Raw genomic sequence first — 17,084 nt, 5'->3', positions numbered from 1 at the left:
ACAACATGGCTATGCATGAATACTTAACATGCTAAAAGTTAATGCTGATTGGTAATCTTTTTCTGCTTCTTTTCCGTATGAATATCATGAATCTGCATTTTCCTTGTGATCTTTGGAAATACTACATTTAATAAGTGCATAGTATTAAAATGTTAATTTTATTGTTGATGTGGTTATCATTTTTAAGTAATGGTGAAACTTAAATGCCATTTGAAATTTCTGTCGAGAAATACAATTGTTGTTAAAAAACTTGATAAAAAATGAAACATAAAAAATAGATTTAATTCATAAATATAACAATAAATCACAAAAGCTGAAAACAAAATCACAGATCGCTCTTATAACCACACGCAGTGGATTCCTCCTAACTCCAGGAAGTAAAGTTAACTCGATATGAAAATATACCGCCATATATATCCTCCAAGGCACAATCATTGAGCAATAAATACTTAAACAAGCCAAAGATCACGTGATCAAGGCACAGTATTTTCGCGATTTACAAAGGCTTGTGGTGATTGAAGTTCTTGAGAGTCGCTAGCTTGGAAAGGGTGCGGCTGTGGAGTAGCTGTGGAGGCGTAAGATATATTAGAAACACGGCCAGAATCTGGCATAGTAGTGAATTGTCTAGAAAGTCTCAGTCCGAGAGCAGTCATTGGTGGTCGGGGTATCTTAACACCTCGTTCCTCCCAGTATTCTGCTCGTTCTAATAAAAAGTCTCTCCCATGTGTCGCCAGATCTCGTTCATCGATGATAGGTTCCAATAGTGGATCTGAAATAAATGGATAACATAGAAATCTTTCAGTCAGATTTTAATGGAAATGTTATTATGTTACAGGAGACTCTTAACCAAAAGTCGGTAGCAAGTTGCAGAATGTTCTCGTAAATTTCACTATGATGGCATGTATAGTGTAAAAATTGCATGTGAAAATAATGTTCAGTTTTATTATCATGTTTGTTTAATGAAATTTACATACAAAGACTACAAAACAAATGTCTTTCTACCTTTCCTTTTTGGCGTTACCTACTGACTATTGTCTAGAGTTTATCAGTTCGGTAATTTTGTTGTTACCTTTCTTTTTATATAAATATCTACTAATGGAGGACAACAGTAAAAACGTACAGTCCAAGGAACCACGATAGGATATGATAATAATTATGCCACCATGATACGATAAAAAGACTGAAGAATACACGATAAACTTGACTTTCCAATACTACAACTATCTGTACCTGTGGTGTGAATAACATGGTCGAAGTATTTCTTGTCTGTGTATAGTTCTTCTAGAAGTTCTTTCAATCTCCTGTCGTCCAAATCACGCTTGGCGTCGGCAGATTTTGGTCCTTTTCTGTTTATGTTAATGTCTGATATAGAAGACTCTCTGACGGGATTTTTATTGAGGAGGGACCAGGGCATAGCGTGACGCATATCGTGACTAATATAAAATCCGTCAAATGATCCTGTCGGCTTCCCATTACCTTCCCCAGGGCGTCGAACGTGGGTGAAGAGTGGCTGAAATAAAGATACTTTTAATAGTCTAAATACTTGATATAATAAAGTCATATAAGAGCAGGACAAATTATTTAAAAACTTACGTGACGTCTGCAAAATGGAAGATTTTCTTTATAAATATATGAAATTCAAGTATATATTGTGAGAAAACTTTAAGATCTAACAATGTCAAACAGTCACCTCTGGTTTTTCTTGCCTACTGCCGACCAAGAAGAATTCATCATCACTACCAATGTGTACACCACCAGAACCTAGTCTACGTTGGCGTTCCTGGAACAGAGGAATCAGTCTTAAACTTCAGTATTAGGTTAACCAGATGTATAATGCGTGTTTTAACATATTTTTGTTTACTGATCCTTTAATTAGACAACTTCATTCAGCTTTTTACTGAGCATACATGTATTTTAATCAACTTTCTGCCTCTTTCCAAATTCACGACTCCATAACCCATAATATTTCGATCGATTCCCAATCGTCAACGTTTCTTTCTGGATGTGATATCATGTAATGGAATAATATTCGCTTCCATTTAGTGGTACATTAGACATTCCTTAATATTTAAAACTGTGTTTCACTTTGCAGTGTACTTGATATTTAAGTGCGGAGTTGAATTGTGTATAATTTTTTAGTATAAACATATTGTCACTATCTTACATCTGTTATATCTCAAGTTGTTAAAGTGTGTATACCTCGTTTTCTTCATTTTGTAATCTCTCTCTTGAATCATCAGTATCATCCCCATTCATAAAGGCTTCTTTGGGAGCACCAGGTCGTCCTGTTTAAACATTTGTACATGTAGTCGCATACATCACTTATTATAAATCAATGTACTTTAACTGTATGCGGAGACACAATAATAAAAAAAAAACACACAATTAATGCTTTACTTTGAATTTCTCTAACCTGTGCTAAAGTTCTTCAGTATATGATAAAATGATTACGGATTGTAGTGTTATTATTCTTTGTGTTTAGATATTGAAATACGACAAGATGTGTTTGCTGAAAAATAAAGAAAAAACTAGAATCACATTATCTAGAACGTACGTTGCATGGATGGTGATTGTTCTAGTATTCGTCGGTCTGTAGCTAGACCATCCCTGTACATTTGTTGTTGTTCCGGGTCAAACTTGTTCTTAAGGCTATCATTTCTTGAGAGTACCGTCCCCGGCAAGGGAAGACCATTGGACTGGTACCTATGCCCTTGTCCCTGAGGTATTACACGTACCAGGTCATTTAACTCACGTGGAGGACCATCTTCTGACTGATACAGTCTGTTGTCAAGCTTTGTATAAGATATTTGTATAATTATAAATGATTATTTTAAGCTATGATGTCTAACTATAAATGATAAAGTTGTTCAAAACAGAAATTACAGATTGGATAACTTTTAAAAATACTTACATCACAATCAATTTTACCATGTAAGCACAAAACATCAAGGAACACCGAAATGCCTCCAGATCATTATCTACTGCTTTATTTGTTTGGGTTTTGTACATCAAACAGTTAGGGAATTTCTAATGCTTATGGATTGAAAAGGATAAAACGCGTGAATATCAAATATAAATTTAACATTAAACAGATGTGAATAACTGCAATCAATAGATGTGAATACCTGTAATCAATAAAGTACTTACACCACGTTTACGTTTACATCTAAACAGCCGCTTCTTTAGTAGTTCTCTGTTTTCTAAACTTGGATCTTTATCATTCTAGATAAAACATAATTACATAAATATTAATTGGAATTAACAAGAGTAATGTTACATCTATATTTTACAATATAAACAGTTCGACGTGAAACAAGATACACTGGAAAGAAGACAATTCATTTCATGGTTTAAAACAGGCTTTTCTAATTTTGACGGTTTTTTTTACGAATTTTTCAGACAATCTTTTGCCAAAATCCGATAAATTTCCTTTCTAAAAGGGTTCCTGTCCTCTTCTGCTAATTGAAAAAAATGTCAGTAATGTAACATTTATATTCATTAATATTTCGACTGACTCCAACAATGTCAATGGGAAAAGCGATGTAATTTTCTCACTAAAAATTCTTCCAATATGAAATGTACATATATTACTTAGGTATAGTTAGCATAATCCCGAAACTTACAAATGTGTCATTTTTGTCATCGTCCATCAAAATGTCGGCAAATTCATCGTTCATGTCGAAAGCTACAGATTTCTGTTGAAACAAATCTCGGTGGTCGTTTCTACCGGACTGAAAAAAAAAACAAAACGCTTAATATCACTACTGGTACATTAACTGTATTTATTAAGGTATACTTTGAGAGTCGATATGAACTGACTATGTCGTACAAGGACTTAAAAATACATCAATTATAATTGAGAACTTAGAAGAAGTTTTGTAATTATTTCAAGAACATTTAGTTACTGTCGTTGCTTCTACAAAGTGTAACATTTGCTTAGCAATGGTTAGCAATGTTTCAATCCTCTGTTCGATGACCAGTACAGTAAGTACTTCACGATACCATATAGTGTAATCCTGACCACAACATTGATAAAATACATGGTTTGAACTTTCAACTTTGTATACAATTTTCCCATTGATGAGTCTATGCAATAACCGTCACTATTTGAATTCGTTGTAAAGAATCAGCATCTAATGTATATTAATTGCAGACTACAGTGACCTGTGGTCTTTTTTTACGGTATTAAGTACCAGTTCATGTATAAAAGTAATACACTGCCTATGGTAGAAGTGGTTCATGGTGTAGAAAAACCCAACGAACACACAATGTTGTTTGTGTGTCTTTAGATGCTTTGTTTTAATGTAACAATGGTATTTTTTGTGTTCAAATCTGTATTTTTGAGAAAACCATATATTCATCTCGCACTAAAATCAACAAAATTAAAGCAAATCAAGAACGATAACTCTTGCAAAGTCCTTATTTTATCAACAATCTATACATTTGTTTATCTCAAAAGTGCAACAATTGAATGAAAATCTAGAACTGGATATGAGGTCAGTATAGAAATAAAAGGGAATTCGGCAGTGGATTTTTGACATGCATGACTGAGTCCTCCTGTCTGTTACTTATTTCGGGATTATATTTTTCGATTAATTTATTACGTTACGTTTATTTTGGGATGTCCTTTGTTTACTTGTAACCTACCGCTCTGGAAGACCTGGGATGTTTTGGTTTAGAATGATCCGTTCGGGTGTCTCCATTCAATGTTTTATCCTTTTCTTTCTTTGGACCGAATTGGTCTGTAACATAACCCTGCGAATATAACAACAAAAATAATAGAAAAAAACTGTCCACACCATATAAAATAAATGTTTAACTAACAGCAAACAGTGTTATTATTTGAAACAGCATATAAAGACCACGAGGGGAAACACATTTTTTTTAATTGAAACCAATTTGCATTCATTTTGATTGAATAATAATACCAGTCGATATAGTTAAATTGACTTACGCCTGTTGGCCGCCCATTAGATGTTCTTTTTAATCTAGGTACATGGAATATAACACCAAGTTTGGCTAATCTAAATATAGATTTCAGTTCTTCATCGTCGACAACCTCCCCGTCCTCGACACGCTGAAATCATCAATATGAATACTTGTTAATAATAATTTGAAATGACATATAAATTTGAACAATTGTAAAAATTGAAACTGTAGCTCGCTTTATATGATTTTGCGACTTGTTTTCCTTTCCTCTATCGTCTACCCTGGATTTGACTTTTTATGAGTGACTCGGCGGGTGTTTCTAGAAAAGCAGAGGACAATTATCTTACCGGTCCAACTGGTCCATGCTTCCATTTTTTAGCGGAGTGCGAGTTGCTCATTTACTTTTGTTACTTTGCACGTATTAATTTTGATATTTGATGTTCTTTGTTGTGTGTATCTGGTCTGTCTTTGGATTATATTCTTTCGATTCCCCTAGAATCTTGGTTCCTGTGATTACTCTTGGGTATGTTATGCATACATTAGCATCGTTTTCATTAAAATGTCGATGAAACAACGGATGAAATTATGTCTTATAAAGAGGAATAGCAATACAGACAGTATTACAAAATTTTTCAAAATCTGTAGAGAAAAGTAATCGGAAGGTAGTCGACATTAAGTAAAGAAACAAATAGACCAGGTAAAGTCACAATGATTCATGTCTTAAGAGTAAATATTCTTCAGAACTTACAATTATTTGTCCGTTTGTATCCCTGATATAACCAGGCGGAAGTTCAATCATCTCAAACTTATCATATTCTTCATTTTCACTTTCATTTAAATCAGAATTCTCTTTTTTGAGCTCAGGACTGTCCACACCGCTATCTTTAGCATTTTCGTCACTTTTTTGTTTTTGTTTTCTTTCGTCTGCTTCCTCTGTCCCTAATTTATCTTTATCTTGCTTATTTTTCAAATGTTTTGCTTGTCTCTTCTCTTCCTCTGTTATACCGTCTTCTTCTTTTAGATTTTTCATTCGTTTATTTTCTTCGTTCATTTTTTGTTCTTTTGTCTTTTCGTCTTCATTTATTTCTTCGTCGCTCTCGCTGAATATACCAGCAAAGTCCTTCAAAATAAATGTTCACTGACGTCATTTAACTTAACAACAATAGATTTTCCTCGTAATGTTTTGGAGTTAACAAAGCTCAATTGATTAAAAAAACAAAAAAATAGTGGTCTGTATCAAAACATTACGGGCTATTCTACAGCATTTAGTATAACAAACAAAAATGAGCTCAAATTAATACAAGCAAAAACATAGAAGATCATAGATTATAGATTAAAGCGGCATTCTAAAGCAAATTAGCATGAAAACATAACAAATAAAACAAGTAAATAACATAGTAATTAAATCCCTCATTAGAACACCATCCTCCTATTTCAATCTTTACAAGGTCAGATACACATTCATAAAAGAAACTCATGGTAGCCATGTGTAAACAATATTTTATATTCCATATCATAATCATGTGTAATTTGCATGAAAATCTTAACATTTTCATCAATTGAGGATAATATTATTATTCACATTGCATGCAGTTGCAATATATGTTTGAAGCAGTTAGCCCAAACAAGTAATAAAGTATCAACATAAAATGTAACTTACGTCGTCCTCAGAATCAGAGTACATATCGGCCTGTTTATCTCGACGTCGTTTCTGTCGATCTTCCTCCCTTTCATGTTCTTCCTCAAATCTATGGTCCATCTGTTTCTTATATTGGTACTGTTGCATAAACGGGACAATATTTTTACCGTTGAAAAACTCATCGTCGAATAAATCCTGTGTACCGCGTCCGTCGTCTTTCTGTCGATTTGAGTCCTTTACTTTCTTTGTTTTACCTTTGAATAGTTGTTTCATCTTTTTCCATTTACCTTTTTCTTTAGACATTCGTCGCTTTTCTTCCATTTCACGAGAAACAAGAACTTTGCTTAGCTCTCCCTGAGGCTTGAAATAGAACATAGTTCAGTTTACATATACTACACGTGTTTAGTTGGTGTATTGACTAATATTACACCTAATGTATCTTCACTCAATGTTTTTGATGTTGAATCAAAAATATTACAATCAACACATTTTTGTGCTAGGTTTTGTGTTCAAAATATGCAATGAAATCAAGATGTTCTAAAATTCTTCGTCCTTCGTTCACAATTGAGTGCATGTTTATCTTACCTGATATTTACTGTGTTTCTTCATTCCTACCATCTGTAAATTCCTCTCAATCTCACTAGCGTCAGATGAACCCCTGCTGGACCTCCGTGATTTCGCAGACCCTTCAGAACGTTCCTGTTCGTATAAAGCATACAGGTATTGACTATAAGCGATAATAATTCAGAAAGCTGCCAAAAGGTAGTGAGTAGATAAAAACGTCAAAATGTAATTGAACATTCACAGATACTTTTATTTAAATACACCTGACATTTGCACCCTAATGTTGAAATAGTTACACAGTCAAAGTAGATAGTACGAATATAGCTGACTAATGTACATACGTGATTAATGTCTGAGGAAATAATTTTGTGGTTCCTAGTTATTCCTTTTTTACATGAACATTCCATGAAATATTGTTGAAATAAAAGAAACCATCTACATGTTAGTCGATAAAATGTAAAACAACGGATATAGTGAATGATAAACAGATTCTATATCATGTCGTTTGTGGGAACTTGACAATGTAACAACTTTTTCTATTCTGCCTGATGTTTTACTTGTACTAAGTTTTATTATGAAAGCGATTCCTGAACATGATATCGGCAAAAAAATAGTCAGCAGCTGGGTGATTCAAAAACGCCAAAATGAAAAAAAAAACATGGTCTGAACGTGAAAACACGAGACAAAGACGACATATATACACAATGTAACGAATAAAATATATCATGATAAAAACTGAAGATAAGGGAAACATGATGTATAACTAAAGCACCAACAATATGAACTATAAAACAACAAGACTGGCTCAAGGTGCTCCGGAAGGGTAAGAATGCCCGGTACCGCTAGCGGCACACGTCATGGACGATTAAACACGAAAGACATCTACTCTTAAACTAAGCAAAGTTACCATTTCTTGCTCTAAAGAATAAAACATAATTATAAATATCATGTGTACAAATTTTATGAAATACATTTGGTAAAATTCTTCGTAGTAATGGTAACTGTATATAATTATCATTTGCCCCTCTATCATTTGCATAGTCATATGCTGTCTGTATTAAAATAACATCAGCAGAGTCTTGGTATTATGAACTGACCTCGTCATCGTCTTTGTCTGTATCCTCATTTTCTTGATCTTCCTGTAATAAATAAGTGTAATCATCTTTTATCTTTTATCCCTTTTACTTGGTTAGAGTAAAGCAGGTTTTACAAACAATTTCACCATATTCAATTATTTGTATCCGTCCGACAATTTTTCAACTTATACGATCTGTGATCGCAGGAATAAAGAAGTCAAACAAATGGATACCACTATTGCATAGCAACTTACGAAAGGGTCAATAACAGCAGGGATATGTGGTTGACCGATTTTTGGTGGCCGTGGGCATTCCAAATTATTTTAAAAATGGTCACCACGATGACATGATTGGCAGAATACGTCCGTTCCCATGTCAAACGACGTTCACCTGACAAATATAGTGTTCCTCTTTCTCTGAACTTGATATTCACACCAAGCAGATCGGCAGGTGTCTTGCATAAAGCATTCTATGACACCAAAGTTTACCCCGGTTTTTGGTGATTTTTTTTCTGTGTGTACTATGTAATTCTTTTATGTTGTCTGATGTAATTTACTGTAGTATTGTTGGCGTCATCTCGTCTGAAATTTGGTATTATTACTTCTCGTGAAAAAGACTAAACATAATTGAATGAGATATGATTAAGATAATATAAACTAATGAATGTTTACCTTTTCCTTTTCTTGAACTTCTATCTGCAAGAATTTAGAAAAAAATGAATTAATATTTTGTTGGATATTGATAAGGAAACTTGTAAACATCTAAATTTAAATTGAAACTTTTTTACTTTAAGTTAAATTTTATGATAATTAGCTGTTATATAGACTTTTAGTAATATAGTTTGAAATTATCGATTTTTTCCACTGAAATAATTCTGATTAGTGGGAGCTTATATGTATATACTTTTTTATTGTTGCAAAAAAAATCCTGAAAGAATTTAAAATTCAACGATATATAATTAAAAAAAAAACAGAAAAATGAACTCTTTTACAACACAAAACATAACATATAATGCATTTTTTAACTTTAGATAGTGCTATACGCTACAGTTGATTAGTGCCATATGCTACAGTTTAGTGTTATATGCTTGAGTTGATTAAAGTTATATGCTACAGTTGATTAGTGTTATATGCTAAGTTACAAACAAAGTCTACTGTGTTAGCAAATCTGTAACAAAAGAAAATACACGTAACAAGATGTAAGCAATACATAGATGTGTCGTAAGCACACATAGGACATGTTAAATGGATATAATGAATCAGGGCACGATAAACAAGTTCGTGTGTGTTTACTCTTTTCACGGCTATTTCGTCTGTTTTCTTGATCTGCATTATGGGATGATTTTCATCTTGTTTATTTTCATTTTCATCGACATTCTTCCGTTTGTCATCTACCTGCTCTTCAGGCTCTTCTTCGCTTCTAGTGGTCTTAGTTTCCTCTGCATCTGTGTCTTCTGTGTTAATTGTTTTCTCTTTTTCCACTTTATCTTTCACATCCTTGGTTCCTTGTTTCTCCTCTCCACTTTCCTCTTTCTGTTCATCTTTTTTGTCATCTATCTCTTCCTTGCTTCTCTTCACTGATTTATGACTTACATTATCTGTACTATTGTTGATGTGAGTATCACGTTGGTTTTGATCATTAGTAATGTCATTTTCATCATCAATATCCTCATCACTTTCAGTACCACTATTATTGTCACTTTCCTCTTTTTTTTCTATTTGAGTTTCGGAATCAGACTTGTCTTCTTCATCCTTACTAGTCTCTTTAACTGGTTGAACAATGACAACCTTTGTCTCCTCTTGTTCGTTGCTTTCATTTTTTTCTAGTTCTTTTTCATTATTTTGAATTTCAGTTTTTTCTTTATTTTCTGTTCGATCCTCTTTCTGAAATATTTGCCAAAAGAAAACAAACTCAACAGATTTATGAATTTAATTGGGATAATAAGGGTTCAAATTACAGAACAGATATGTCTGTATAAAAACTTTGGTCACTAGCATCTAGCATAAGAAAAGGATACTTTGGAAGTACTCACATCTGCAAACTGATAGCTCATTGTGAAATGTTTAGGTGGAAACCGTTATTAAAACAGTTTGAACTAGCTTTTTAATGACAAATATTAAGAACGTTGATACTATGATCAAAAAATCTATTTTCATGATTGTTACTCGAAGAGGCTCGTGACCATGTGCTTCCCTTAATTCTTTAATCTAGATCTCCTTTTGACCCAACACATGCGGAAACAGGTTTCATAGCACTTGCGAGCAAATAATACCAACAAATCGAACTTCAAAACTGCGACTCGACGAACGTTCAATCAAAACATTTGATTTGGTGAATGTTTTATAACGTTATTAACCTAAACTGATGTTTTATTCATGTAAGGACGAATGAAAATACTTTTTACCTAGATTTACAACACAAAACATAAATGTACTTTCTACAAATTTGTTTCCCGATGTTACTGAAAAATCACTGGCACTATCATACATACATATGCAGTTTTATGAATATCATTCCTACCCCATTACTGCGAATCAAAAGATTTCCCATAAATATTGAACAAACTAAATGTTGTTACACAAATGAATGTCCCCATTCAACTTCGAACGAACAAAATTCAAGAAATAATTAAACCTTACTACCTCCGACCGTTCTTTATCAAAATAAATAGAGAACAAGAAAAGGACTTTATATTTCATTCAGTAACTTTATCATGATTATGCTGAACTTGTTTGACAATGTTTGGTCATAGTAAAGTAGCCCCTGATAACACAGACTTTTGGTTTTCCTTCTAAATAGTCATAAAAGTATCAATAGAAAATAAGTTACCTGTCATTTTCTGGACAATTTAAATTAAATGCCTAAATGGTGTTTAAATGGGCTGTAAATGCAATATATCGATTTTCTTCTGAACCATCGGTTTAAACGTTACCAAGGGTGTGTTTTAATGTTTTATCTTGAATACACCTCCCAGCTTTACAATAGCTGTGTATAATTAAAGAATTAAGTTTTTTATATCTCTATGCAGTCATTAATGTATAGTTTACATCTCATATTTAATAATAAACTTCAAACTGTTCCATTAGTAATTGTTTTTATGCATATGGATGATTCTGCAAATCTTTAGCATTCAGTATTCATTTTGAGACACGTTACCACTAAAACATTTCCCTGTATGAAACTTTCGATTCTTTCTCTTTGGTTTGGATGTAATACCTAATTATACATTCCATCTACATTTTAAATTAAATAATATTTTTATATATGTTTTAGACCATACAGTAAAATGATATTCAGTTATCTTTAGTACACATTGATTTAAACAACATTTGTTTGACCCTATATCTATACAAGATTTTACATTTACTAATTTGACATGAAACACTCAGTACAAAATACCGTTGGTTAAAGCAAATTCTCATTTTTATTCTAATACATTTTGTGGTTTAGTAAATTGATCATGTGCAAGGTCAGAAAACTTTTTTCATGTCAAGTAATTATGTAATGATTCTGTATGTTATTCTAAATTATATTTGCCCCGGCACCCGTTTCACTGGCTTGTTTTTTTTGAAATACTCACAGAAATTAAGAAAGGTAAGTTACATAATTGACTTAACTTTGTTGGTAAAAGTCGGATCAATATAAATAATTTTAAATTTTCTCAACCCAATTAACTCTTAATTAACCTCAATAATGGACATACCTCTGGTAAATGATTCCTATTTTCATCATCGTCGTCCTGTGTTTCATTGCTGTTATTATCCGCCATTATTTAAATTCTCAAAGCCTGGCATTGTAAACTCTAAGCATGTTTTCTATATGTGTTTATCGGTTAGTTGTTAAGTAATTTCGTATTTCTAGCATGTCTACAGCTTCAATAGGACCACTCGATTATAATATATCTTTTCAATTCCCTTTACTTTCCATTCTCTGTATTTTGTTGATATTTGAAGGTCGATTTTGTGGATTTAAAAGCCAAAGAAAACATGAGCATGTTTAAAGAGATTTCCATTATGTTAAGATCGTTCAATATTGGAATATGAAAGATTAAATCTAGTCGTCAAATCGCAGCGTTCGTTTTATGAAATAGATTTCTCAATTATTCAAGATGTTAAAGTTCGAATATTTCCGTGGAGACTATTGACGAGTAATCCAACAATTAATGTATAACACAAAGATTGATATAGTTAATTTTTCATATGCATAAATATGTCTGGACGAGGAAATTTTTTGTTTATTCCGTATCGATTTCTTGTTATTACCAAATGTATTCCGTTAATTAGTTTGAATCTATGACGATTCGAGATAATGAAAAGTCCTTCATTGCATTTTACTTCGAAATTCGATTGACTCAAACATATATGAGATTGACACCAAAATCCTAATGTCCGTAAAGAAACCTGTTTTTGTGTTAGGACTGCTTTTCTAATTTTCTTTCAAACATTCAGATTTAGAGGAAAAAAATACTATAGTCTGGTTTAAAAAATGAAACATAAGATGCTACACAAAACGCTCCAATATTATCAAGTCATTAAAATTTATTGATATCACTATCATTTGCATCATACTGTCTTTATTCCTTCTTTCTAAATGAAATGGTTTATAAGAGTAATCAAGGGAACCAATGTTATAGCGGTAATATGAATTCTCCATACGCTGGTGCTGAAGGGATGTTGTCACAGATGAAAGGAAAGTTGACAATTTTGAATGAAAAGTAATCACGTTTGTCGTAAAGTTTACTTAATAGTTTTCCTTTCCATCGATTTCTAAGTGTAGGTCAAGATAACAAACATGCTCTCGTAACAAATGATCTGGAGTTTTGTTTAAATTAGTTGTAAACAAATTGATAAATACACATATGATAAATGTAATGGTTTTAGACTCGACTTTTCTTGCCAACTGCTTTACTACAACTAATCATAAAAACCACACTGGGTCAAAAAACATGAAAGGAACGGAAATATTAAAGAATGTGAAAAGTTCAGTTATTTAAGTATTGAAATACATATTTACACTTTAGTCTGAAGTACTATCTTGACCAACAAATGATAATAGATAAATATAAAAGTCATAAAAAATGATTTTATTTGATATAAAATGTTGAATCGTCATAATACTTAGAACCGTTCTGGTTCGTTCAATCAGATAACACGATAATAAAACAAATTGTTAACGGTATCATTCATGGTAGTTTGTATAATGTTTGCATTAAGACGCTGTCGTCATTAATTGAGCTAATATTGTACTTATTATGTATGAAGAATGCATTCAATATTTAATCAAATATGATAAGTGTTTACCTTGTAAAATAAAAAATAGTCAATATTTGTAACCATTCATTTATTGACCAGTCTTATGAAATTCACTATTATCAGCTAAACACATATTTGTGCAGCTTGGATCATATATACGTAATGGTTTTAACAGCTTAACGTGTTACTGCTGATTTAAACTTCAGGTAAACTTATAAATAAAAATTAAATCATATCACTACATTCTAATAAAGTGAAAATGAAATGAAATTGAAATGACAACTATTGTCAAAATGTTAACTTATTTCTCCATCTGTTAATGACATCTTAACACGGCTACTTTTAACACATTTCAATTTACGTTATTCATGGTCTCAAGTACCGTGAACCACGCTCCATAAATTGGAATTATAACTTTAAAGTTCTTATGGATGCCGTCGAGGACTATGCAAGAAAATGGGTAAAACGAGAACAGGAAGACATTGATTCTCTGTCAGAGTGGTTGAAGGCCGTGAGGTCTTTAATTTTGAAACGAATGAAAGTTTTAAGTAGTTCAATGAGTGCCAAGGCTACATCAGTTTTCAAAGACCCCGATGTAGCAAAAACATTGTCTACTATACATGACAAGTATGTTGTCGTACCAGCAGACAAAGCCCAAAACAACATTGTTTTTGTCTGCAAAACGTTTTATATCCAATGTTTATTATCAGAGGTAGACGTAGAAAATAATAGCAGTGATAAGACCTACACTTCTACCACTCTTTCCAAAAAAGAGATTGTGGAAAACCATAAATCTGTACTATCCTCTTTTGGTCTCTCTACCAAGGACGATGATTGTGATTTACCGTCTATGTACTGGATTCCTAAACTTCACAAGAATCCATACAAACAACGTTTCATAGCTGGATCTGCAAAATGTACCACCAAATCTCTTTCAAAACTTTTAACTTCTATACTGACAACTGTCAAAGAGGGTCTATAGTCCTACCACAACACTTGTTACTCCCGTAGTGGTATTAATTCAAGGTGGATTCTGAAAATTTCGAAAGATCTTTTGGAGGCAATCAGTTCAAGACTATTACCTGAATATAATAGCATTAAAACCTATGATTTTTCAACACTTCTATTCCCCATACTCAGTTAAAATCCCGACTTAAAAACATTATACATCGTTGTTTTTCCAAAAAAGATGGTACACCTAGATACAAATATATATAGTTCTTGGTAGAGATTCCTCATACTTTGTAAGAAATAATTCCAAATCATCTCCCAAATATACAGAGGAAGATGTTTACAAAATGCTGGAATTTTTAATCGACAATTTGTCCAGTGTGGTGGACGTGTTTTTCATCAAACGGTCGGCATTCCAATGGGAAAAAATGTGCCCCTTTACTAGCTGACCTATTCCTTCACTCTTATGAGGCTGACTTTATAGCTGATCTGATCAGAAAGAAAGAATATTGTTTAGCTAGATCCTTCAAATTCAGTTTCCGCTATATAGATGACGTATTATCTTTAAACAATCCTAATTTCGGGGATTTGATACATCGCATCTACCTAAAAGAACTTGAGATAAAGGATACTACAGACACTTTGAAGTCAGCCTCATATCTTGACCTACACTTAGAAATCGATGGTAAAGAGAAACTATTGACCAAACTTTACGACAAACGTGATGACTTTTCATTCAGAATTGTCAACTTTCCTTTCATCTGTGGCAACATTCCTTCGGCTCCTGCGTATGGAGTGTTCATATCACAACTCATACCTTATTCCCGAGCTTGCCGAAACTACTCAGACTTTTTGTATCGCGCTAGAACTCTAACAAATAGGCTTCTGGAACAGGGTTATGTTGCTACAAGATTGAAGTCATCACTACAGAAGTTTTATGGTCGTCACCATGAACTCGTGGATCGTTATGGTGTATCCATCAGCACTATGAAAACTGATTTATTCAACGGGTCATAGTTTTCCTTTCCTCGTTTGTCTACCCCGGACTTGACTTTTTATGAGCAACTCGGCTGGTGTTTCTAGAAAAGCAGAGGACGCTTACCCTACCGGTGCACCTGGTCCATGCTCTCAGTTTTTATTGGAGTCCGAGTTGCTCGTATGATTTTAGTTATTTTATGTTCTTTGTTGTGTATGTCTGTTTTCCATGTCTGGTCTTTGTCCCTGGATTACATTCTTTTGATTGCCGCTATAACCTTGGTTCTCTTGATTACTCTTTGATGTGAATATGAATAAAACATATTTCTCATATGTTTTAGACCAACACGTGGCAGTTATGGAAAAGGTTTTTAGATACAAAGATTCCCTTCATGAGTTCATTTCGTCGAACATGTGATTTTTAAATATCTGACAATAAAAAACCAAACGAACATATTGTCATACCATTTCTAAATACACACGTATCAATGTGAATTAAAATATATGAAACCATATTTTATATTGTACAAGTTATTTAAGGAATGTTTCAAAAGGGTATACGAAAAAATAATTGACTTGCGGTAGTTTACACCTATAAACCGCGAAACGGTTTATTAGAAGTGAAAATTGGCCCAAACTTGGTTATTGATTGTAACCTGTTCAAAAAATGTGAAACATGTCTTATGATATAATTTCTAATGGATGACAGTCGATATATAAATAATTGATGAGTAATCAAAATATTATTTTGTTATTTGAATCACGGAGTGTAGACCAATCGACGTTAATGACGTCATAGTACCAAGCCAGGTTATACAAAATAACCTAAAATGGTTTGCTTAAAGAGAACTAGCCAGTCAGAAAGCTTGTTATAGATTAAATTAAATTATTTCGGAGCTACAGACAAAGTATATGTATGACGAGAAAATAAATTGAACATCAATCACATGAATATTTGAGTTCCTTGTCATATGTTAATTACACTTCTATAAAGAGTTTAAAACACAAGGAAATTATTGTTATTTTCTGTCGTTGTTAAAATTGTGTCCGAATGTTGATATAAGGATAAATACTGTCGAGAAATTAATCACTACGAAAAGAAAAAAGAAACAAAACTACAAAAAAGTAAGAACTAAGAATAAAATTCATAAATAAATAAATTAAGTTCTCATCTAAAACCAAAATATTGTAATATAAGCTATAAATAAAGTAATAGAAAATAAAGAGTTGAAACACAGAATCTACTCACAGTTAATACCTTTGTTTCTTCATCATTTGGATCATCATCTTTTTTCTCATCTTTGTCTCCTGGTCCATCCATCTTTTTATCATCTTGTTGAATCCCTGAATCAATGGAATTACGTCTTTTTTCTTTGTCTTTCTCTTTTTCATCTTGTTCAAGTATTTGTGCATCTCTTTCCGTTTGTTCTTCTTTTTCTTTTTCATCCATGACACTCTGATCCTCCACGACTCCTTCATCAACAGACGATGCTATGGATTCCTCGTCCGGTTGTTTCTTCTTCCTCTTCCGTTTCAGACAGCAGTATATAATCAGTATTATTATTACTATAAGTATTATAACAGCTATAGCTATGACGATGTAGATCCATGGGAATTCTGAGGACGACGTAGGGGACACTTCTGTTGGGTCTAAAAATAAATATTCATGTAAATATCACAAGTGAACTTTTGTCATTA

General features: G+C 32.7%; 1 protein-coding gene across 1 annotated transcript; it reads right to left on the bottom strand.

Annotated features, from left to right (window-relative positions):
* Positions 1-261: 261 nt before the first annotated feature.
* On the bottom strand, positions 262-17,039 carry LOC148604074 (uncharacterized). The gene is made up of 16 exons (XM_088550065.1): positions 16,645-17,039; positions 9,501-10,091; positions 8,880-8,903; positions 8,230-8,271; positions 7,154-7,267; positions 6,590-6,928; positions 5,678-6,049; positions 4,955-5,077; positions 4,648-4,755; positions 3,624-3,731; positions 3,148-3,222; positions 2,555-2,792; positions 2,200-2,285; positions 1,691-1,780; positions 1,231-1,510; positions 262-769 (listed from the first exon to the last, which is right to left on the bottom strand). Exons 1-16 carry the CDS (start codon positions 16,834-16,836, stop codon positions 474-476), a joined length of 3,078 nt encoding a protein of 1,025 aa, XP_088406191.1. The 5' UTR covers positions 16,837-17,039; the 3' UTR covers positions 262-473.
* Positions 17,040-17,084: the final 45 nt, after the last annotated feature.

The sequence above is a fragment of the Perna viridis genome, chromosome 10, assembly GCF_037379345.1.
Source record: "Perna viridis isolate PV_CMFRI_1.1 ecotype Kerala chromosome 10, ASM3737934v1, whole genome shotgun sequence".
NCBI classification, from domain to species: Eukaryota; Metazoa; Mollusca; class Bivalvia; order Mytilida; family Mytilidae; genus Perna; species Perna viridis.
This window is presented reverse-complemented; position numbering and strand designations above follow the sequence as displayed.

Excerpts from the sequence above, each read along its gene's own strand:
- LOC148604074 (XM_088550065.1), bottom strand. The coding sequence starts at position 16,836 with ATGGATGAAAAAGAAAAAGAAGAACAAACGGAAAGAGATGCACAAATA. Across the intron at positions 3,732-4,647 it reads ATCCCAGGTCTTCCAGAGCG|TCCGGTAGAAACGACCACCG; the intron begins GTAGGTTACAAG and ends TTTTTTTTTCAG. Across the intron at positions 1,511-1,690 it reads GTAGGCAAGAAAAACCAGAG|CCACTCTTCACCCACGTTCG; the intron begins GTGACTGTTTGA and ends TCTTTATTTCAG.